Source organism: Agelaius phoeniceus, chromosome 10, assembly GCF_051311805.1.
Source record: "Agelaius phoeniceus isolate bAgePho1 chromosome 10, bAgePho1.hap1, whole genome shotgun sequence".
Lineage (NCBI taxonomy): Eukaryota > Metazoa > Chordata > Aves > Passeriformes > Icteridae > Agelaius > Agelaius phoeniceus.
Genome location: NC_135274.1, coordinates 11745245 through 11769966, shown reverse-complemented (window position 1 = coordinate 11769966; position 24722 = coordinate 11745245). Strand labels below are relative to the sequence as shown.

The window sequence follows — 24722 nt, the reverse complement described above, 5'->3', positions numbered from 1 at the left end:
TTCTTCACTGGGTTTTTTTGTGGTTTATAGTGGGAGCACTGGCTGGATCTTTCCATCTGCTGTGCTGGCTGTTCCTGCAGATGGTCATAATCTGTACATATGGCATGTGCATATATAAACTGAAATCAGGGTTGTCTTGGTGTAAAAGCAGGCACACAACAGGAGCTTGGGTGCCTAACACAACAGTGTTGGTGAAGGGGATAATTTAGAGCAATTTCATTTTCTATGGGATCTTTACATGGAATTAGGGAAAGTATTTCCTCTTCACTGAAAAAGAAGTATGAAAAAAAAATCACTCAGCTCTTTTATGTTAAATTTTGGGCCTGCAATTTATTTGGAGTCAGGTGTTGGCTTCAGCTGTGACTTGAATTTGTGTTAGGTTTTGGGTTAAATGAGGACAACACCAAATTCTCATAAACCTCACAGTCAATCTGGTTTTGGAGTCCCTGCTTCTAACTCAGAGCTGGAGGAGGGATTTTCTTACTAGAAAATGGCCTTCCAGTAAGCATATAATAAAATAGAAGTCTTCACAAATGAAATGGTCTTTAGACCTGAAGTTTGTGTTTAAGTCAATCTCACTACCATTAAATAGTCACTGAAACTCATAAGAATCAAAGTGGCAAAAGCCCCTGTCATCAGAAGTAGAACTTTCAGGTGAAGCAGGTGCTCCCAGGCAGTTCAGCTTTTCTGCACCTGTGGTGCCCAGTTAGCAGTGCTGAAAACTTCCTGTGGAATATTGCCTCATGAACCAAGTTTAAAAAATTGCTTTCATAGAGTGTTAGACTTCTCATAGACATTCTGGAAGGTTAGGAGAATACTCCAATAGATATGTGGTGTGCAGAAAACCCTCAAAGCAACTCACAATTGCTCTTACTTACAACACATTTAGCAAGAAATGCCTGAACAGAAGAAGTCATTGGAAAAGCAAGACATGAAGAATTTATCAGATACATGATCAAATGTATTTTTAACATTTCCTCTACCTTTACTGACATCCTCTGTATTACAGTTTATTTGCAACATTTGCTCATTCATCAGACAAGCCAATTGTCAGCACAGATAAAGTCATGTCAAAGTCACAGATAGACTCTTACTCCTTTTGTTCCTCTTTTCTTAACATCTATTCTGCTCTTCTCTTTTCTAACCTTTCTACCTTTTTTGTTCTAGGAAAAGGCTTCACACTGAAAGGCTTCAGCTGCAAGGCTAGAAAATGAAAATACAGTGATTTTAAAAGGGTTGCTGCCACTCCGATACAACTTTATAAAGTGCTTTTTCTTTCTCTCTCATTACAGGTTTGTTTTGTGAATTTAGATGCCAACAGAGATGATTGCAGTGATGAGCAAGTGAAACAGGTAACTGCTTAGGTCTCAAAAACATGCACAATGGATCTATGCAGACCTACCAGGACTCTCCAGTAAAAATACAGATTAAAATTCTATGAGCAAATCAAAGCCAACCCTAGATTTTTAAGTGCTACAGAGAGCAATGCATAAGGAATCAGAAATTGTCTCAACACTGGACTACATTACATAGTATTTCTTATTCCCATCCCAGAAGTTTGTCAATCATTGCAGTCTGAATTCACAGCAGTTATATGAGTAGATTTCTTACTTTTATGAGAGAAGTGAACATGGACATGTTCAAATGCATCCATTTTCTTTTAATTTGGCATAATACTACATGAAAAGAGTTTCTGTTGTCCATCTCTGGCACGAGTTTGTGATTTCTCTTTTGTCCTACAGCCAAAAAGCCCCTGAAAATCTTCCACTCATCTAGGTCTTGTTCAGCTGAGCTGTCTTACTCAGTCAAACTCCACACAGGTAGATTATATGCTCCTGAGGAGGGGGTCTAGATAAAACAGAACTAAAGGTGTGTTTGATCTGTTTAACTAAAATTTACAAGGGTAGGAAAAAAGACATTTTTAAAAAGCAGTAAAAAACCCTGGTTCTTTTACAAGCACTGAGGCAAACTACATCATGATATGATATTTAAAACTTACCATTCCAGGAAAAAAAAAAGCATTAAATCTGCAGAAGTCACATTTTAAAGAAAGGACTTGGAGTCACTTTCATGCTTACATCTTCCTTTATCAGTTCCTTTTATCATCCTGGCTTGGTGCCCATGTTTGGCACACCAATAGAGAAGCAATATCAATAGTGAGTGAACTCAGGTAGGGTCTCCTGACAGTACCCAGGGAGTTCCCTGGTTAAACCTTTACAGTTCATTTGCTGGAAACACTTCTAGCTCATAGAACAACCAGTACTGGCACCTTGATGCCTCCTGCAAGTCATTTGTTAGCAGGAACAGTTTTTCTATGCTGAGTTCTGCATCCTGGATCTGTGAAAATTCATTGTCAAAAATAAATATGGCATCTTGCAGCAGAATGATTTTTCTATTGAATCAGCAGGTTAACTGTGCAGAACAGCTTGAGAGGTTTTACTTTACTGAAGCCACAGAAGCACTGATTGTTTTCTAAAATGTGGTGGTTTTATTGCTGTTTACAGTGTTTGTTGAGGAACAAAAGCTATGAGAGGAAATAAAAAAAGTTTCTCCCTCAATCTTAGAATTAGACATCTGTTCTCAGTTTTCAGTGTAGGTAATAAAAATCCCCTGCTAGCACAGGTACTATGCATTCTTTTCCAAAAGGAAACTCCCTCGTCTCCATTTCTGTGTGTAACAAGCAGGTTTTGTAAATTAGCATTGAGTGGCATGGAATTTTATGCAATACACTGGTGTGGTGAAAGCATTTCTGAGAAGACTTCTGAAGATGTTAGCACAGCTGTTGTGCATATGAAATAAGTAACTATTTACTAGCAGGTACTTGATTTACTAATAGGTACTGTTAGGATTTTGTATCACTGATGGAACTTTGGAATGGGTTAAACTGGGGGGTTTTGTGTAAAATAATTATGCTTCCAGACTTCTTTTCTTTTTTTTTTCCGAAGAAAAGGTAAAGAAGTGAAGATATATAAAATGTGATAATTTCCTACCTAAGAAATCTGATTAAATGTGGCAATTTAGGCAGAAAAACAGAGATACTTCAGGAAGGGTTTGTGATAACAGAAAGGCTATAATTTTAAAGAAAAAAATAAACAATAGAAGTTTTTTATGCTACAGTGAAACATCAGTCTGAATTGAAGCACTGAATTCAGTTATGTCACATAAAAATACTTAGTCTCATCTGAAGATCATTCCCCTGAAAAGTGAAATGTTTCCCAATATTGATTTCACTTTTCTAAGCCAGAATGTTTTCTTATATCTAATTCAATCCAAGGAGAAATAACAGTACTGCAAGCTTAATATTTTGAGGATGAAAAGGAAAAAAAACTGAAGTATTGTTGCCTTGGTTAGTAACTAAAGCAGATGGCTGGGTGCCCAAATCTGCACTCCCTGAAGGGCTTTGCCACATATTCTGCACTAACACATGGGCCATGGTGGTGCAGAAAATGGAGGTGGTGTTTACTCTGCTCCTGCTCTAAGGGGTCAGCCTTGGTTCTCTGCTCACAGAACAAGGACACCAAGGTCCTTGGCAGAGAGAACTGCACCCTCAGAGCTGGTATTGCCTTTTTACCCTGCCCTTCATACACAAAGGAGCACAAATGTCTCCTGCTTGTGCTGGGGGCAATACAGATCTCCTGTATAGCATTACTGATGTTGTGACTGTTCCTGCTTTTGCCTCTAATACATAACACATAGGGAGTGACTGTATCATTACAAATGGAAGGACATGAAGGTATGCAGTGTAACAGCAAAAAAAGGCTCATTTCATGTATCTCCAATATTTTTGCTGTTCCACATTTAGCATTGCATCAATTTGGTTGGCAATTTCCAAGTAACTTCCTCTGGTTTCTTGCTAGTCATATGCCTGGAGGAAAACAGCAAGATTTGCCCTGTTCTCGTTACCATACTGAAGCTTTTGTGTTTCAGACCATGAGAGAGACTCTGCTTTCACAGTCTAAGGAACTCACATGCAACAGGAAGTATTTAGATGCACCAATCCAATCAAGCTGTTTAGCATGTGACAATGTGAGGGATGGCAGATGGTCCTGCTGGACACTTGACCAAAAGTTTATACTATCATCTTTGTCTTGTCTGGTGTCTCAAAAGAAAGAATGTGCATTTTAATGCTGCCAGTTCTATTCTTCATCTACTTGAAGCAATACTTCCAAGTGAGCTTTCTAAAAGGATTCCTCTAAGTGATATTTCATTTCAATATTTATAACTGTGCAACTCAGACCTCATTACCTGAAAGCAAGCTCTCTGTTTCATTCTACAGAAGCTGATCAGTGTCTCACCCAGTCTCCCCAAACTGATCAGTTCGATGAACGTACAGCCACCGAAGGAAAATGAAATTGTCCTGCTCAGTGGGTTGACAGCAGGAAACCTCCAGGCCGATTATGAGGTTCCCCAGGTAGGAGCCAAACTCAGCTTTAAGATCACATCACATCTGTGAAGGGTGGAATTTGGAAAATGGGAAAAAGAAACCTGAAAGCAAAGACCTGAGATCAGTTTGAGATGAGTGGAAGTTTGCGAACATACAACAAACAAACAGCCTCTGTCAGACAGATTTAAGTGTGGTGCACAGCAGGGGGACACACACCATGTACACAAAGACAGCTGAGAGATCCTGCTATTCCCCCTGGATCCTGCAGATCTGGGTTGAAGCTGCTAATGCTTTAAGCCACATTAGCACTTGATCCTTCAGGGGAGACAGGAACTGGTGGCAGAGATGACTGATTTATAAGGCCAGATTTCAAGAGTAGCAGAAGGGCAGCAGAGAGGGAAAGAGGTAACACTTCTGTGCATAGAGCTGGGCCAGGGCACTGGCCTTTCCAGGGGCCTTGCCACTTACCACTTTCATTCCCAATCCATCTTCACCTCTCAGCTTCATTAAAACTGCAGTGTTACCCTGGAGTACGAAACTCTCACCAATTTAAAACGTGAACAGGTATTGCCAGGTTTGTCTGCCGCAGATAAGAAAATAAGGGAACTTTCTTTCACTGAAATTACCTTGTGTACAAAAGCCTTCCTGAAGCAGACCCTGTGACAGCTGTATTGCAAAGATCACTGAATTTTATAGTTTACCAATAAGCTGATCGTTAAAGAGAGCAATTACCTGGTTATAGAGCTTTCTTGCCACTCATGACCAATGGCTGAGTTTAGAAATGCTTAACAAATAGAGGCACAGGCTGTGGTGGGAGCAATGGAGCTCCAAACCCACATCCCAAGGCGTTGCAATCCACACAGGGGTGGTCTGAGACCCAAACAAGGTAACTGAAATACCAAGTCACCCCTGTCTCCACAAGCCTACAGACACTGAGCGTAGGCCTCTCACAGAGAGCGGAGTCAAGAGACAAACAGGAACTAAATAAATTTCTGTCAAATAAAGCTTTGCATTGAGACTGGATGAGATTTATTGGCCAAATATGCCACAGTCATCCTATTGCTTGGCTTTCAGAGAAATTCATTTGTAAGGTGACTGGCAGAGCTTTTTAAAAGGATTTTATGCTACTCCCCCTCAAGCCGTTTTCACAAGTACAACCCCACAACATTTGGGCTGGGGAAAAAGCAGGGGAATGTCTGATCTAAAGCTGCATCTCTTTTTCATAGCATTTTTCACAATACAGTGCATGCTCAAGCCTGATTCAATTTCCTAGCAGCTATCTAATTTATCTTTTCTGTTTTAACACACTAAGTTATCTAGTTTTCTTTTCAGACACGTTTTTGAGGTGGAAAGGAAGAGCAAGCTAATAAACATGTTAATTTAGCATAACACTCATCCCACTCTCTTTATTAGTAGATGATTGGTTTGCATTCACAGTCAAAGACAAAAGGTCCAGGATGGGGTCACCTTCCTATGTTAGCTACTGTGCAAATGCCCAGGGGGTCCAGGGCATCATTTGCACAGCCTAAAACTTCTGCCTCAATCCTGTCCAAATTTGGTGCCACCCAAGGTGGCTCTTTCCTGGGAGCCTGAGTTCAAAGCATCACAAGCTGCAAAAGCTTGGCTCTGGTTCAGGATACATCCATACAACAAGCATGGTCCCATGCAGAGACATTGACTCAGCTCTGTTGTATAAATGTCCAACTGTTTTCATATCAGTAAAATGAGGATAACAAGAGTTCCTTCCTCTCAGTTTCTGTCCAGCATTCAACTTAATTGTACAGCTTCTCTTGAGAAGGCAGTTTTATATGAAGGCTGAGCACATTGTGCACTGAATCCCCATTTCCAGTAGTAGGTTGTATTGGCCTGAAATAATGGGGCTTTGGATAAAGGGGGAGAGCAGCAAAGAAGCAAAATAAAACACTATTTAAAAATGGTCTGTTGGAACATCTAAAGGTGACCTGCTCTTCACAGTCTTATCAGCCAGTATTTACAGGGTTGTCTTCAAACAAGCATTGCAACAGAAGTGACCCTGAAAAGGAATTCATGCCCACAAACAATTCCCTCTCCCTCCAGAGAGGTAATGCAGGTAGTGTGAGGCCATTAATAACAGCATGTCAGATGACTGACATCAAATAATTATCTGTCATTAAAACAACAAGTTGATTGAAAACAAACAATCCCCTGTGATACAGCTGGGTTCTCTACTAAAACACTTGTGTAGTGAAAGCTGTCAGTCCAAGGAATCTTATTTTGGCATACGTGTAACTGCACGCTGTTACTAACATGGAAATGACAAATCGTATGGCATCCTTGCAACAGAACATTCCTGAGATATTTATAGAGAGGGAAGCTTAAAATAAGTGTTATTTTTTAATTGAATAACTGAGATTCTTTTCCCCTCTAGTGTCCTTGGCTGGCAGATGTCTGCTTGGTTCAGTGTGCAAGGGGGGACAGGAGGAACAGCGCAAGCTGCATCATTTTTGAAATAAACAAGTTTCTGATTGGACTTGAGCTCGTTCAGGAGAGGCAGCTGCAGACAGAAACTCGTGTCCTAAAGCCTGAGGATGACACAAACTGCTCTGTGTCCTCAATAGAAGAAGATTTCCTCACGGCCTCCGAGCACCTCGAGGATGACAACGAGGCTGATGAATATAAAGCTGGTAAAAGCAGGGGGACTGAGCATAATTATGCTGTTGCTCATACTGCAAAACAGCTATAGCAGTGCTCACAGAAATTGCACTTGATGTTAATTCATGCATATGTAATTTAGAAAATGGACAGCCATTCATATTTTTTAAGTTTTGTTCAAAGACAAGGTTCATGGCTGTGCAGTACTTTTACAGAGCAGTAATGGACTACAAAGTTGTACAGTTCTTTTCTTTTAGAAGTCACAAGTTACTCTCCAAAAACTAATTTTTAATTTTTCTCAACAGGTCATGAAAAATTAAATGTTTCAGAAGCATCTTCAGATGTAAAAAAAAATAAAGGAAAGGGATTTGAAAACATTCACTATAGAAAAGCCAGGCTGCCATTCATTCTTGAAGGGAACTGCATTAACAAAGATAATGCAGCTGCTCAGATCTCTGAAACTGTGAATGTTGTGGCTGAAGATGGCATCTCACAACCTGAAGATAAGTCAGATCAGGAAATACTGTGGCAGAAGGAATTAGCTGAAAAAGGTACTTCATCATTTAGTACTACTAATTTGACTAGTGGGGTTGAAAACTCAGCACTTATGTTAGAAGATGTATCTGTAACCAAAATGGCTAAAGAGGAGTTGGAGCCTCAGGGTGACCCCACAGCGAAACACAGCAGCAAGGCAGACGGGGAAGATCGTGCAGGGATCAGGAAAAGTGATCCTCCCTCCCAGAATAAGCAGGCGACCACAGGCCAGTATGCCACAAATTTAGCAGAATCTGTTCTGCAGGATGCATTCATTAGACTGTCACAGTCTCGACCCAGTTTCAGTGAGGAGGCTGCAGTCAGCATCTCTGTGGGAAGCTCCTGTAAGTCAGAAGATGCATCTGCTTCCCGATCATGGAATGAACTCCCAAAGATTGTCATAGTGCAAAGCCCAGACAGCTCTGAGAATGTACCTGACTGGCCAGGGTCTGCCTTCCCCAGCCTGAGCCACTGGGCTGAGGCAGAAAGCTCTGCTGAAGTTTCGGATTACTTTGAGGAAGAGCACTCAAATGGACATGCCCAAAGTGCACTGGAAGTGGCTCTGGCTTGTGCAGCCACTGTCATTGGAACCATTTCCAGTCCCCAGGCTGCGGAAAAGTTCCGCCGGGAGCAGGAAGCCACAGACGCGAGAAGTGGAGTGGCTGCTGATGAAGAGGTGCACGCAGCACCCTCACAGCTCCTTGACTGTGCTGGCACGGAATACTCCTTCCCATCTGCACTCTGTGGCATGACTCAGGTGGCAAGTGCTGTAGCCATCTGTGGCCTGGGGGAAACAAAGGAGGACAAGTACCCTGCAACTTCCAGTGGACTTCTGTCTGCTGCTCAGGCCTCTGCAGCCATCACTCTGCATTGCAGCTTAGCTGTAGGAAGCAGCATGGAGAAGCTGAATGAGAGCATTGCAGAGGCTCTTCTCAAAGAGGCATCCGTAATTCTGACAAAACCCAACACATACAAAAATGTAGGGCATTTTATGGAATCCATGAACAGGAAAATTGTTGAAACAGCAGCAAGACCACGTGTTCCACGTGCTGATGGAGTAATCAGGGACGAACTTGCACAAAACTTATCCAATATTATTCTGCGACATTCTATGGAAGAGGTTAGGAAGAAGAGACAGCTACAAGTCCATTCAGAGGATGGCTCAAGTACACAAGACATTTTCACAGAGACTGCAAACGAGTTGCTTTTTAATATAATATATTTCACTTGCAAGAAGATGAATGACATAAGGCAACTTGAAGAGTGTTCTCCTCTCTTTTCTGAAGGCACAAAAGCAGAGAAAGTAACAAGAGCAGAAGGATGGCCAACACTGGTAACAGCATGTGAAACTTCACACAGCCCCCTTGATCACTCTGCTGCTAAGCCATTTGGTACATCCTACAGCACCAGTACTAGTAAAGATCTTGAAAAGGTCACAAGCACTTGCAAGAGTGATATCAAAGATGTAAATAGCAATGAAGGTTCCACACTGAATTCAGAACCAAATGGAGATACAGGGCATAACATACTTGGTGCAAAAACATCTCCCAAGAAGAGATACCTGAAAAGAACCACGCGAGACTGTTACAAATCCCCAAATCAGAGTAACAATCATCATCAGAAGAAAGACTACAGATCATTTTCAGACAGAGAAAATACCCTTGCAAACAGTGAATGCAGGCACGGTGTTCAAGAACAGCTGTCTTCCAGTGCCACCATAAATACAGAGAACCAAGCCAAGATTAAGTGTGATTCTGTGCTAAATAATGATGTTCAACTTAGCTTGTCTTTGTTAGGAAACCATGTGTTGCTTCCTTCTCAGCCTGTGCTACAGGTGAAAAATTCAAGGGACAAATATTGTATAACAGACTTTGCAGAAGAATTGGCAGAAACAGTTGTCTCTATGGCAACAGAAATAGCTGCCATTTGTCTAGAAAATTCAAATGGCAAGCAACCCTGGTTTTGTGCATGGAAGAGAGGCAATGAATATCTGGTGACCCAGAGTTTATCATGCAGAACCATGAAAAGGAAGAAGGAAACCCATACCAATGGTTCTGTAGTTCGTAAGCACAGGGCGCCTCGGCTTAGTGAGATCAAAAGAAAAACGGATGAGCATCCTGAGCTAAAGGAAAAATTGATGAATCGGGTAGTAGATGAATCCATAAACCTTGAGGACACACCAGATTCAGTCAATCTCTTTGCAAATGAAGTGGCTGCCAAGATCATGAACCTCACTGAACTCTCCATGGTTGATAGCATCTGGCAAGGTCCAAACCACCCCAGGAACAGACTGCACTGTGAAAGGTGGAGCCGAGCCAAGGCCTCAAGCTGTGAGAGCATACCAGAGGAGGACTCAGATTCCAAAGCCTCTTTCAATACCCTAGGCCTCATGAACAGCTTTGGTCACTCTCTGAGCCAGACAAGTTCTGTCTCAAAGCAGTCTAGTTGTGAAAGCATTACAGATGAATTTTCAAGATTTATGGTGAACCAGATGGAAAATGAAGGAAGAGGTTTTGACTTATTACTGGATTATTACGCAGGAAAAAATGCAAACAATATCTTAACTTCTGCCTTGCAACAGGTAGCCAAGAAAAACGGCCATCTTAATGTAAGACCAAGCTGCCCATCCAAACAGTCCAGCACAGAAAGTATAACAGAAGAGTTTTATAGGTATATGCTAAGAGAAATCGAAAAGGAAAATAAAGACAATGCATCATGCTCCCGGAACTCAAAGGACTGGTGTGGCAGTTTGCTGGCACCCTCTCTGCGGTCACCTTTCTGCTTCAGGCAGTCGTCAATGCCCGACAGTCGATCCTCAGGCTCCAGGCTGACAGTGAACGTCCCAATTAAAGCAAATTCCTTGGATGGGTTTGCCCACCACCGCCAAGATTCCTTAAGTGTCCAGCCTGTCAGTACCGTGGCTTCTGCAGGGCTCTGCAAGTCTGACTCATGCCTGTACCAGAGAGGCAAGACTGACCAGATCACAGACATGCTGATCCACGAGACCTGGGCCAGCTCCATCGAGTCCCTGATGCGCAAGAACAAAATCATTGCAGATGAGGCAGAGGCTACAGAGGCAGACCAGTTTTACAGTGATTCTCCTCCACATGTGGAACAGTATGCAAAAAGACTGGCTGCAAATATTGTTGAAAGTGGTAAAAGTCTAATTGTCATCCAGCAGGATTCCTTTGATTATACAAGCCGAGAAGATGTGCTGGAAAGCAAACATCCCCAGAGCACAACCCAGATACAGCCCAAACCCAAAACGGAGGAAGTAAATTTGGATGAGAAAAAAGAGCACGTGAAGAGCCCTGGAAGCCTCCCTGCAGGACAGCTCAGGGAAGTGCCTTTAATTCAGATAGAAACTGATCAACGAGATGAGCCAGATAAAGACTCAGAGTCCTTAACTTCATGTGGCCCATCTGGAAAGGGGCATCAAAGCAAAGAAAAGCCTCCAGAAGCTTTGGATGGGAAACACATGGTTTCCAGTTCCCCAGTAAGTAGGTAAGTGACAAAACAGCAAATCAGCACATTGCTTTGGTCTTTGGTTTATTTTCCCAGTAAAAGTTATTTTGATAAAGGAAGAAGATAAGAGCGGTACTTTTAAAGAAATAAGCGGAAAAGTTTTGACTACATGCTTCTTTTAGGATAAAATCACCTATTCATGTGTCACAGTGATACTTTCTGGAGAAAACTTATATTGACTATGACATTATGGTATTCAAATTTAAATCTTATACTGCACAGACAAGTTCTCTCTCTACAGACATTTATGTTTCTCATAAGGCAGGAAAGATGGACCAAGTTTAAAGGTTTATTTAGCACAGGCTGATATCTGAACTAAAAAATAGACAAATAAAAAACAGTGCTAGTATATAATAGAAGATAGCAGGATGTGACCTGTAGTTCTCTGCTATGCTTGCTGCAAGTAACGTTTTGTGTACCTGGAAACAAGACCAGACTTCTGAGAGCTTGAGGTTTAACTTTGTGTTTACAGCCTGGAGCTACAAGTAGTTTTCCTTCACTAAAGAATTTTTACTAAGAATAAAAGTAGCTCTCACCTCTTAGTTCAAGACTTCTCTGGTAGAATTTAGATAGGGAAGAGAGCATTTTATTTTAATGTCATTTCATGGAGTTTACATCACAGCTTACCACCCTCTCCTTACAGCTGTACTCCTTTTGTAAGGAAGTCTGCAGCTTGCTTTTGTTAAGGTAAAATGTGAGCCATCATGAGAGTGCAGTGCAAATGCAGAGTATTGCTGTGGGTGCTCTGAGGTGAAGGGAATGCTCTCTCTCAGGGCCTTGTCTCTTTATCACAGTACTTCATTGTATCTGTTACTTTAGCGGTCTCTAAACTGCCAGTCTTGGAGCACTACAGCACCTCATTATCTCAGAGTGGCAGAAAAAGTGCAGGTCCTGGTGTTAGAAACCATTTTGTAGCTTATTTTATTCTAGGCAGTGCTGTGTTGCAGCATTTGGCAAAGCTCTGCTTGAAGTGAGAAAGTAGATAGATTGTAAGCACTTGCCTGTGTATGGCAGCAATTGGGTGGATAATTACCATGGTGTCACTAGTCTTTCCTACTGACTCTCCTGCACTAACCTTCCTCCTCCTTAAAATGCAACCTGCTTTTAGTAAGATAAATTTAGAAATCCACCTATTTGGAACCTTGACTGCTTGAAAATCAAGTTATTTTTGCAGTTTACGAGCCCTTTCATCTTTTCCTCCTTTGCAGCAGAGTTCCCAACATGGCTATGGCATGGTTAAAGCAATAGGATTGGTGGGGCAGAATTGCTAAGCAGAGGCTACATCTGCCTGAGCAGCTTGGCTCAGCAATGCTGTGCAGTTCTGGTTCAGCTTGCCTCCATTTCTGTCCATTGGCCTCATTTGCAGCATGAAATGCAGAGTTCTTCCAAAGCAATCTCAAATAGAAGCTGCCCAAGTGCTCTCCAGATGTGCTCCTATCCTTGCTGGGAAGGCAAAGCCTCCAGTGGTTCTTCTCACAGATCTGAACTATTTCTGGCATGGCTGTCTGGACTAAGTCTAGGCTGAAGTGAAAACCTAAAAATAAATATAAATGTAGCTATAAAAGCATCAGTAGAAATTGCTCTGATCCACTCCTACTGCATGAAATTACTTGCTAGTTCAGATACAGGCACATAGGACTCCAGGCAAAATATCAAGCAGACATAGAGTCAATTAGGGGAAAAAAAAGCCTTTAAGACCTTCAGCAATAAAAAAAATCAGTTTCTTGTATGTAGGCAGTGCAATAGAGCCACAGTTGCACAGAAACTGTTCCAAGTGACTGTTCACAAGTGGGGAACTGTCAGTTCAAAGCATCACTGGTGTGAGATGTAATTGCATAACGAATCAAACAAAACCCAAAATGCCAAGAAACATCACCCACACAAATCTCTTGTGTTTTGGACCAGGTATCAGGAGCTGCCTGTCCTGTGCTAAGAAGCTGAGTAAGAGCCCTGCCCTGTGGCTGCTCAGTGCCCAGGTGTCAGAGAGGGCAGGGGCACAGTCCTGGGCCAAGGCTCAGCATGGCAGGCACAGGGGTTGGCAGAGCTGACTGCCAGGGGGAGCAGAGCCCTAGGCAGGCAAGTCCTGCTCAGGCTGCATCTCTGTCATCCAGCATTAATGCAGCAACCTCTGAGAGTGAGAGCTGGCAGAAAGAGATATCCACAATGTTACTGTCTCAGTATATGCCTAATCAAGGTGATTACTCAGGAGCAGTAGATTTCTGGTGTGATCTTCTGCTTTACCTGAAGGCAGATGCCTTAACCACAACTACAGATAAAGGTCTGAAGGCAAGAACTTCTCTAGAGAGATCCTGCAGAGGGTTATCAGTACAGAACATAACATAACATTGCTTTAATCCCTAAATTGCAAATGCAGACTATCCATAACAGAACTACAGTTTTGCTTTACTTGTTATTCTGGCACTACAGTATATAATTATTGGAGGGATTGATTATTTTTCTTTTAATCAAAAGCCCAGCTTAGCTGTAAAAACTGAGCAAAAATATAGTTTCTTTTTTGTTTCTGTGTTTGTTGGGAGCATGTGTACATATATATTGCATACAGACATGTGTGACATATGTCAAGTGTGCAGAATTAAAGCCTTTTTCCCTTAACCCTGTACTTTCTAAACTCAGTCTGGGCTCCATCTTCAGTCAGGTTTCTGACTATTGCAATATTTTGTCCTTCCCCAGCCTAAGCAGTGAAGATCCTAAGGACATGGCAGACTCAGAGTCATTACGGATTCACAACTCACAATACTTTCCTACTCTCACTTTCAGATCTACAATTTTAATAAAGTAGAAAACCCTGTCAAGAACTTTATCCACCCATTGCACAACAGGGATTTAGCAGCAATATATATTTCCAAGAAATTCTGTCATTCTGCAGTAACATATACCACATATTTCAATCACTGATTGACTGAAGCGCATTGAGCAATAAACCTTTACAGTGATCATGTTTTTTATACATGCTAAATCTTTCTGTACAAGCTATGCATATTTAAAATCTAGGGTTTTTGTTTATTTATAGCAGTCATAAGAAAGTCCTTTTTTAGGAGCATCTCAGGCCAGGTGTTCTGCTGGACTCTATGTATAAATTATAAGCTTGTCCAATCTTTTGCATGTCTATAATTCTGCAGCTTGGTTGACTTTAATGAGCAGCATTGCCTGAAGATTGGTGGCACCAGTTTGTTTTCCTGTATTACAATATCAATGTGCCTTCCCTATCACCCTGCCAGCAGCAGCCCTCATAGCAGATCGGATGCTGAAATCATAGGAGAGACCAAAACAGCTGAAGAATTTCCAGCCCATCTCAGCAGCAGTGAAGAGAGCACTGGCAGCTGGTCCCAGCTGGCCAACGATGAGGACAATCCTGATGACACCAGCAGCTACCTGCAGCTCAGCGAGCGCTCCCTGAGGTACCCACGTTGTCTCTTCCCACTGCACTATGTGCTCTGCCCACCAGGCCTACCCTGCATCAGCAGTGAGAGGCAACAGCTTGAGGTTTACTCAGAATACTGTAAAGAATGTCTAATGGCAGACTTTTTTTCTTTATTTTTTAATAAGGGGAAAAAATTACCCATGTTCTGATTCTCAGCCAGGTCTTTTTGCTGTTGGTGAGTAGCTCGATTCAGACAAAGAAAAAACCTCCTGGCATCACTAAAGTGTCTCAGTCCTACAGCAAAAAAGGCCATTGGACAAGTTAATTGCTATAGTTTTTCTTTTAATTTATTTGCTGTTGTTTTCTTAATGTTGATTTTGGCACCCCCTTAGCCAAGATTGACAAGACTGCCATTCCCAGCAGAAATCCCTGCACTGAGAACAAAGATTGAGCCCTGATCTGATTAGACTGGCACAGGGGTGCCAACTAATAGAGGATGACCAACTTTTCCCTGAGTAGATGTAAATTCAAGACCTCCTACTACTATGACCTAATTTTGTTCCAGTTCAAGTCAGGACAAATGTTTGAAAATGTTATTTAGCCCTTGGAGTTTATATAGAGTGGTGGTAGTTTGACTTCAGCCCTTTCATAGCATCAAATTGAGTAAGGTTTTTCCTTCACATGCTCTTAGACTATGCTTTAAAATATTATCAAGTAATTACATCTTTCTCTTGAGTATTAAGATGACAAGGAGGGAAGACATTATGGTAATGAAGCAGGGAAAAGAAAGAGTCTCTGTCAGAGAGCACAGTTGGCTGGCTGAAATTACTGAACAAAACATGGCTGTCAGTGCAGCTGAACATTCATCCTGTTATTACAGTATCAACCTTTAACAAAGTCCTTGGTCTGAGAGAGCTGAAGTATTGTGCCTTTCAGCTCTGCACTGGAACAGAAATTGCTACAGCAAGTCTGAATGCATGGCATGCTGACAATGTCTCAGATTGTCTCAACACACTGATGGGGAAAGGGACTGTCTGATCAATCCCTCTAATGTAGGGGAAAATACTATTAGTTGCTTTTTCAGTAAAAATTAAGTGGTGCACCATGACTTGCCACACAGAATTTGTTCATGGTAATTGACTTGCAGCCAGCAAATTCACAACCTGTCCATGAGACTATCACAGTATCTGCATAAACATTCACTGTCACATTTATAATGATGCTATAAAGTGAACTGGTAATATTTTTTCCAAATATCCTCAAGTGTGCTACTTCATCCTTGTGAAGAAGCCAAAGAGAATACTTCTGTGTATTTGTGGTCCCAATGAGCAATTGGCTTTGATTAAAATCTCAGTCTTTCAGAGTAGTCAGAAACATGAGGGGCCATCTCTGTACCTGTGGGTTCCATCAGACCCCAAATAGTATTTGGGGTATGATGTAATCCACTGAAACTGCTGCTGGTTACCAGTGTGGACTCACCCTACAGGTAAGTATGTGATGGGCAGCCAGTGCCTTGCTCCTGAACTCCCCATGTTCAGAGGGAGCTGAATCTTTGCAGGTTTCTTGCAGGACATCTCTGTACCTGCTAATCCTTCTTTTCAAGGACTCAGGCAGACTCAGTTTTTGTTTGAGGCCAAGTGTTCATTGCATAAGCCATTCATAAGAAGACAGTCCACTTTTTTTCCTGCAATTTACAGCATCACTTGATGCACCTGATACATGCTTGATCTAGAACTATTTTAATAAAAGCCTCATTACTTTAAGCAGACTAGTGTGCTTTATTCAGGGAACCACTTGCTGAGCACAATTGATTTCATGGAACAGAGCTCCTCCCCACTTTGCTTTGTACAGAAATAAATTTTTAGAAGATGTATGGAGACATGTTCAGCACAGCTTGGCACTAATACTTAAACTTTTGCTTTGTCAGCAATGGCAACAGCAGTACAACTAGCAGTCTTGGCATTATGGACCTGGAAATTTATCAGGAGAACGTGCCATCTTCTCCTATGATTAAGTAAGTAGTCGCTGAAGTGAGACTTGATGTTTAGTCCAATTTTAACAGCAAATCATTTACGCCGCCGAAACCGTGCCAAGCCCTGCTTTGCACCTGCTGCTGTGCCTGCCCATGGTTTCAGAAAAAAGCACATGCAGGTGTCTGTGCAGAGTGAGGGCACCAGACAGTGAAAAATTACAGGAAAACCCAGTCAGGTGGATCTCTTGAGAACACAGATCCATCAACCACCCTGTCTAAAACTCAGTTCTCTGTGGTATCACTTTTCTGTCATCAAACCTTCTTCTCTGAATAACTTCAGATATTATCAAAACTCTAGTGTAATACCAAGGAAAGTCAAGCAAATAAGGGTCAATTAAAAACAATCTTTAAAAAACCCAATAGCCTTCTTTCCAATAATAATAACAATAATAATTTGGCCCACAGTAATTTTACCTATTGTTTCTGGGAATGTTTCTACTGAACATGCAGTTCAGTTATCAAGAGATGTGTGAGTACATCCTGCCTAAAGATCCTGGTACAACCTGCCAGCTGGTGAATGTCATTATGCAGCCAGGGCACACCCACTGCACAAACCTACAGACTGGACATCACATACTGAACATGGGAACTTCTGAAGTCAATGACATCAGAAAATTGTCACAGTAAAACACAGACATTGGAAATTCAGCATTTCCACCCAGGTTATGAGACTTGCTGTGTCTTACCATAATGTCATTTGCTTGTCATTTTGTGAACTGTAAAGATGCACAGATCCTGATGAAATGTAACACATGACATAACTAATACAAGTACTTCATCCTGCTACAGAAAAATGCTGCAATTCAGTTTTTCCTGATTCACAGATTAAATAATGAAATATATTCACCATTTTATTGTTTCATCCTATGTAACCTTTTTCTTGCAGTTTTCTAGGTCTTGCATTGAGGGAGAAGTTTATTCATCATGAAGCAATGTTGTAGACTGTTCCTAAGTATGACTAATAAGCTTTGTTGTTGTTTGTTTCTAAGTGAATTAGTAGAAGAAAAGGTTTTCCTTAAAGAACAGACAGAAAACACTGAGGGTAAGTTGAACTATATCAATTAAAACATACAGTTTGAAGATAACACAAGCAATTGCACAGTAACTAGTGGGATTATTTTTCCAGAAAGTACTTCTGAGCTTTCAGTGGGAACAGCCAACTGTCAAAAGGACCTCCTGGTGATCAACTTTGATCTGGAGCCAGAGTGCCCTGATGTGGAACTGCGAGCCACCCTGCAGTGGATTGCTGCTTCCGAACTTGGAATTCCAACTATCTATTTTAAGAAATCTCAGGAAAACAGAATTGAAAAGGTAATGTTTACAGAATTGGGCATACTATTAATGTCTACATAACCATAAGAGCTATGATTTATTGAAGTTATTGAGCTTAAAAGCAGATGCAAAAACATCTTCATTACTGCAAGATGGCAACACTACTATTTATGAGAGAAAGGAATGAGAGGACAGGTGTGTCAGAACTTAAAGGATGTGAAATATGTAGCAGATTGTCTATAGCATAAGAAAATGTCACCATGATACTTTGTCCAATGTCCAGATTGATACTTTGATGAATCTGTTCACCTTTTCATATCAATGATACATTAGATACTAATGCACAAGGCAGAATTAACAGAGTCCTTTATGTGGCTGCATTTGAAAGGCTGCACGTGGCTTACATGGAGTTTAAGTGCAAAGGTTTAAAAAAATAAAAATAAAAAACATTTTTGTGTAGACATCACATGTACAGTGTTTGCCTACTTGGCTCTCCTAATGTGAGACATTGTTTGGACTTAAGAATTTCATTCCTTATGCTGGTTCTGCCTGGCCTGTAACACCAAGTACAGCAGCCTCAGGTCGGTCTGGGCTTGTGCCTGGCTGTTCAAAAACTGCTGCAGCTGAGGGTACAGCTTTTAAAAGCAGAAGTCTCTTTCCAGAGAGAGTGGAGAGACAGATGACTGAGAAACCTCCTGAGGTGTTAGCCCAAGCCAGAGCCAGGAGCAACACTGAAGTCCAAAATAGCCACAAGAAATGCAAACTCTTTCTATTTCTGAATTATCAGCTGGGGCTCCTTTGTAGACCCCACCAAATACCAACCACAGCAATTCAGGAAAGACCAAAAAAAAAGACCCATTTCCAAGATCAGCAAGAAAGCTTAAGCTTTAAGACTTAAAAACATGTTAGTATTTAAGTCAATTAATGAAAAAAAGTATTACAAATCAGTATTTTGGTCTCTTATGGGAAGATCATTTGGAGTAGCAGAGATATTGTTTGATTTTCTTGAGTACATGCGTTTGGGAATCATAAACATAATTTAAAATGCATTCAACAGCAACAGTCCAAATTGCATCTAATTAAAGAAACAGCTGTCAGCTTTACCCATGTGCTTTGGCAAACAGTTAATTCAATTGCAAAAATACACTAGAGAATAATGAAGCACATCCTGCCTACAACAGCATTCTTGGAAATCACGTGCCTATTAAATATCATTAAAATACATATTAAAAGTTTAGGCTGCAGTATGCAAATAGCAAACAGCTACACTAACTAGAGACACAATCTTTTCTTTTGTGCTCTAAAAGTAAAAACAGAAGGAGCAAACTAATTATTGTGAAATTCAAAGAATTGAAAAGTTTTGATTTTCATTTATGTGCTTCAGAAGAAAAAGGGACCAGATGGATGACCCTGTGAAGCCCTTTGTTAAGTACCAAGTGGACAAAACTCAGGATTTTTTTTACAGCTGCTTAAGAACATATATTTAACCTCTGGTTTCTTGGGAAATTTTAAAAAAAAGTCAAATACAGATACTGTCTGTGTTTAAAACACACCTGTGATAAATGTCTTCACGTGACAAAATTTTACACAGAGTTCCCTCTCACCAGTACTATTTGAATATTTAAAATACTACGGCATATATATATGTATATACGGAAGTACAGAAAATTCAACATAAAGTAAAATATAGCTAGTGGTAATGAAAAAAAAAAAATTTTTCAAGATGGATAATCACACTTCCATTATTTTGACAATGAGTTGTTGGTAACATGGCAAATAGCAATCCTTTATCGAACTGACTTTGTCTGTTTTTACTTTCATTGCAATAAATAAATAATTGACAGAAGCAGTTAATTTAGAAAATGTCATGAGAGCCCATCAGTCTTTGGGGAGCTATGGAACTAGAAAAATTAAGTTTTTATAAATAGCAAGAAGGTTGATGTTGCTGTGCACTGAATGGTGTCCACTCCCTCATACAGCTGTACATTTACAAAGGGTGGGCTAACAAGAGTTTGTGTCTATGCATTCCACAAAACCGTAGAAAATGTTCACCAAATCCCAAGTGTATTTCATGGTGTTGTTTTTATTTAGTTTCTAGACGTGGTGCAGTTGGTGCAGCGCAAGTCCTGGAAGGTGGGGGATATCTTCCAAGCCGTGGTGCAGTACTGCAAGCTCAGCGAGGAGGGCAGAGAGAGCACACCCAGCCTGTTTGACTGGCTGCTTGAGCTGGGCTAACACAGCTCCTGGCTCAGCTCTCCTGTTTTATTCCAGTTTAAATAAGCAGTGGTTTGTGTAATGCTCTGATTTCTGAACATCACTGAATAAAATGTGCAAAATGTACAAACTCTACAGGAACAGCACAAGTCCGTGCCACAACCGACCCAGGAGCAAAGTGGATCCGAATTTATTGTGTCATTCTGTGTCATGAGGGACTCAGGACGTGTTGTGCTGTAGGATGCACTGTACTATGAGGGGATGGATTTTTAGCCTCCTGAATTAATGAACTACACAGTAAAGGCTTAATTATCTAATATATTCAATTTTCATCAATTTAATTAAATCAGTCAGGTAAAATGGGATAGTAGCCTACCATTCAGTTTTAAAACAACACTGATATTTGTACAGTTTAACTGTTAGAAGCAGAGTGTGTTTCAGAATGCCTGGAGGCACCCTTGTCACTAGATAATATTTATGGGTTTCTGAAATCCCCATAATCTGCTAAGGGGTAAAAGCTTTTGAACACTTAGCACCTTTGCAGTTAGACAACACATTAAAAAGCTGCTGAAAACACATTTTAGTTTCTTCCCATGTGTTTATTTCTCTTCCATAGCTATTCCTGACTCCTGCAACCTTCCCAAAGAAATAAAATCCAGTCTCCTAGTTACTATCCTTAAAAGACTGGTTCCTTTTCCCTGGGAAGCAGTGCAGTTCAGTAAAGCTACACCTGGCAGATTCCTGCACACAGCTCTGTGAGCCAGGGCAGCAGTTCTCAAGCCCTGTCCTGCCCCAGCCCCACGACCTTGGGCGAGTCATTTCACCTCTGTGCCTCAGTGTCCCTGCCTGGCAAAAGGGAATCATGATAGTACAGCTGTTACCTAAAGTGCTTCTGTTGAAAGCACTATGTAACATTTTACATATCAATTAAAAGCAGTGAAAAAATAACTATTTTAATTTAGTGTAATTGAATAAATTGTTAATGAGGTGAAGAAATGCATATCTTAAAAGAGCACCATCTTGTCCTAAAATTCTCAAGGTTAATTTTTCTAACTTAGAAAAAAGCAAAATGTTTGTTAAAATTTCAGCAAACATATGTGTTCATTTTGAAGATAACTGTTTGGACTATGTGTGAGAGTTCACATTCCTATAACATTTCTATAATTGTTTGATAAGATATACTCTGCTATTGTCCTGTTGAGATGATCTGTTGATATCATGCACTTAGTAATACATTCTCTCAACTCTGCCAAAGAGACTGGGTGTGAATTTAAAGGTAAACATGACTTACAACATCACAGCTCTTTTGCAATTTGTTTTTTTGAAAATACTTTTCATCTCTCTTACTTAAATGGTGGAATAGAATACCTGCCTGCTTTTCCCAAAAAAGTATTTAAGAGAAGTTTTATTTTCCATATAACAGTATATGCTTCTGTAATATTTCTTGAAAAAAAGAACTATCCTTTTGCACTAAATATTTTTGAAAATTTTGAAGTAGTTTTAAATAATTTATGAAAGAGAGCCATATTCTCAGTTTTATCTTTAAAACCATTACAAAACTTGCATGATTGCATCACTCATTTGTTACAAAATACAAATTGTTAGTGAATCAAAATCTAATGAGGAACATTAAATAACATGAGTAATTCTCAATCTACTCTGCAGTATAAACAGAACAGGAGAGGTCGCTTTACAGTCAAAATAAAAGTGAATTAATTGCAAACACTGAACATAACTGGAGTCACTGGGCCAGCCCCTAAGAACTGCTGAGCATCTCTAACTCCCACTAACATGAGTGGCAACTCCAAATGCTCAGCATTTCTGAGGCTGAGAGCTAATGAAAAGCACCAAGAATTATAAAGTGCTTTGAGTTAATAAATGGGAAAGTGTATTTATTTTTAAACCAAATACAGTTAGTTGTCAGTATACAATTTTTTGTTGTGATAGAATAAATGTTTACAAAGCACAAATATCATGACAGAGTTGTAACAGTGTGATGCAGTTTCTCTGTACAGTAGTTCTTAATGTTGCAATTTATTCAGAAATAAATTTATGTTATAATGTGTGTCCTCTTTGCCTTCCTAAAATGTTCACAAATGAGCTATGGATTTTTTTGACCTATTAAATATTTGCCTGCCATCCCTGGAGCATTTCAAACTCTGCTTCTCAATGACAAATCTGATGCATGGTTCTGACCAAAACAAGACAGAGCAAGGTCCAGGTCTTACCTCAGTGACAGAGCTACTCGGGTTCCACAAGTCATTCAAGAGATAAAAGGCTAAACGTAACATTCTTAGTATCACAATAAAGATAAATGATACCCTGAGTGCCCAGCATAATTCCCAGTGTGCAAGCCTCTATCAGTGCTCACTCTGGCTGCTTTCAGTACCTGCAAAAGTGAGCAGGAGGGTGGGGAGACAGAAGTTCAGGACTTTCCTCTCCTCGTGTAAGTTCACAGGGGCATTTACTGCAATATTGTCTAGGTACCACAGGTATTTCTACTGCTATACATGAAAGGAAACCATCACTTCACTGAATAAATCAGAAAAGCACTTGTCCATTCTTCTTTTTTTTTCAGCTTTTAAAAAAACGGGTATTAAATACACCCAAATGAGAACAACATACAGCCTTAGGTAAAAATCTCCCTCTGCATGAGCATGATGCATGTTTTTAACATTGGGGGTGGTTGCTCAATATCTTTATCTTTCTAAAAACTAGAATACAACAAATTAAAATCATATGAGCCAGATTCAAAGGAAACAAAAAGAGATGAGAAGCGATCAAATGAGAGGATGCAAGGAACTGTACACAGGTTTGGGTGGGAGCTGGAGCAGTTCTTGCAGGAGATGTCTCAGGGATGCCCTGGCCATCAGAGGCCCCTTGGGAGCAGCAGCCACGGCTGCAGTGCTCCCCTTCCTGGAGGTGGCTTCAGGGAACGGTGCATTGCCACCTCAGCCTTGATTCTACCACCCACATGGTGAACAGCAACATTTGGCCTGTAGATCTGCTACTCTTCAAAAAGCAATTCTACTGTATTTGAATTAGATATTTAAAAACTTCATTTTTTATGTTTTTGTGTTTAGGGTTCTTTTAATGTTGAGGTTACTAGAAGCTGAAAAACTATAATCTACCTCAATTTTGTTCATACCTCTTGAGATTTTTATTGTCTTCAAGTAAAGTAACCATTTATAGTCTGTGATAAAAACAGTCACCTGCTAAATTCAGTAGATAACTTTTCTGAAGAGGCCAGTTTGACACCTGCTCTTGCTCTGTTTCATGCAGAGCTGCATGACAGACAAGCACAGAAATGCCACTGTGAATCCTGAAGTCTACATTTCAAAATGACAGAGGGAAAAAGCCCACCAGTGCATTGAAATAAAGAACCCACATGACCTACTTTAATAAAACAAATTGCAGCTCAGAAGGAAAGCACATCCATACTAGCCAATTTAAGAACCTGAGTCAGAGCCCTTCCTAAGCCTTTGCCATGTATAAGCAAGCCTATAACACCAGTATTTCAGTTTTCCCAACCCACTCTGAACCCAGTCATCACAAGGAACAGGCCCTCAGAAGGTAACTTGCAGCTGTGCAGCATTTAGCAGGACAGACAGCACTATTAGACAGCTGGACTATCAAACTAATTGAAACAATTTGCAGTGAAGAAAGCGCTGGGTGATGGGTACTGCATCCCCCACCCAGCTTCAGCTGAGAATTAGACAGTAAAGTGCAGCAAACTGGAAAAGAGAAGCAGGAGATACTTCCACATCCTTTTACTAACTACCCAAGAAACGTGAGTGATCCCACTGGAGGAGACAAAAAAAGAAATTTACACAAAATGCCACTTTTAAAACATGAGTGGGTGTGAGGATTACTGTGATCACCTATTCAGAAAGAATTAGACTCTCCCACGTCACAAGTCCAAGAACACATCATGTGCTTACATGGAAATCCCCATCCTTGTGAAGGGTACGTTCTGTCCTAGAGCAGTTACATGACACAAACTTCTTTCCCAGAAAAACAGAATTGCATATTCACAGAGGTTCATCCTGAAAAGATTTCAAAGGTCTAAAGGACAGAAAGAATACAGCAAATATGATTTCTACGGTGACAAGCCTAAGCACTTCAGGGCTCTCCTGAGGTTATTCTTTTCAATAAGGTCACAGGGAGCCAAGTTTGTTAGCATTTCAGGGTAATGTTCAAAGTTACACGTCCAACCACACAGTGATTAAAGTAGTGCTTGGATAGTATAAAGTATGCAGATTAAAAAAGTGCCAGGTAATAGAGCTTGAACATACACATTCACCATTTTGGCTGAGGGACTAAAGTGGAATCAAAAAAAGGGATAAAGCTGCTGCCAGACCCCAGAATGGTGCCAGCAAGTTACCTTTATGCAATGCATTCCTAATGTCTATATCCATAATTTACAAAATCCACATGTGGGTAAACCAAGGTGCAGAGAACCTAACACCAAAGCATTCACAGAGTATCCAGAGTAATACTGAAGCTCCTACAAGGTACCAAGCCAGCATCCTTTCCAGCAGTGCTGTGAATCACACTAGATGGGAAAATATTTCACATATGAGCAGGAGACTTAGATAATTCAGCCTGAAAAGCAGTTCTACACACTCAAGAATCAAGGAAAAATAAGAAATAGAACCCAGATAGCCTGCCAGTCTAATGCTTACTGTATGAAACCTCAACTCATAATTTCTTGCAAAAATAGGACAAGAGCTAGAAGCCAAAGCTAT

At 40.6% G+C, this 24722-nt stretch overlaps 1 protein-coding gene across 10 annotated transcripts in view; it reads left to right on the top strand.

The window, feature by feature from the left end:
- The window catches only part of SPHKAP (SPHK1 interactor, AKAP domain containing), a 64501-nt gene extending 42462 nt beyond the window's left edge, over positions 1-22039 (top strand). For 8 of the 10 annotated variants that reach the window (XM_077183889.1, XM_077183891.1, XM_077183892.1 and 5 more), the window contains 9 exons: positions 1293-1352; positions 4277-4411; positions 6792-7047; positions 7321-11053; positions 14314-14493; positions 16384-16470; positions 17478-17530; positions 17615-17799; positions 19852-22039. In XM_077183889.1, the coding sequence (XP_077040004.1) occupies positions 1293-1352; positions 4277-4411; positions 6792-7047; positions 7321-11053; positions 14314-14493; positions 16384-16470; positions 17478-17530; positions 17615-17799; positions 19852-19995 (4833 nt within the window). In that variant the 3' untranslated portion in view covers positions 19996-22039. The remainder of the gene's footprint in view (positions 1-1292; positions 1353-4276; positions 4412-6791; positions 7048-7320; positions 11054-14313; positions 14494-16383; positions 16471-17477; positions 17531-17614; positions 17800-19851) is intronic. The other 2 variants (XM_054639582.2, XM_054639584.2) reach the window with 2 other exon arrangements.
- The last annotated feature ends 2683 nt before the right edge of the window (positions 22040-24722 follow it).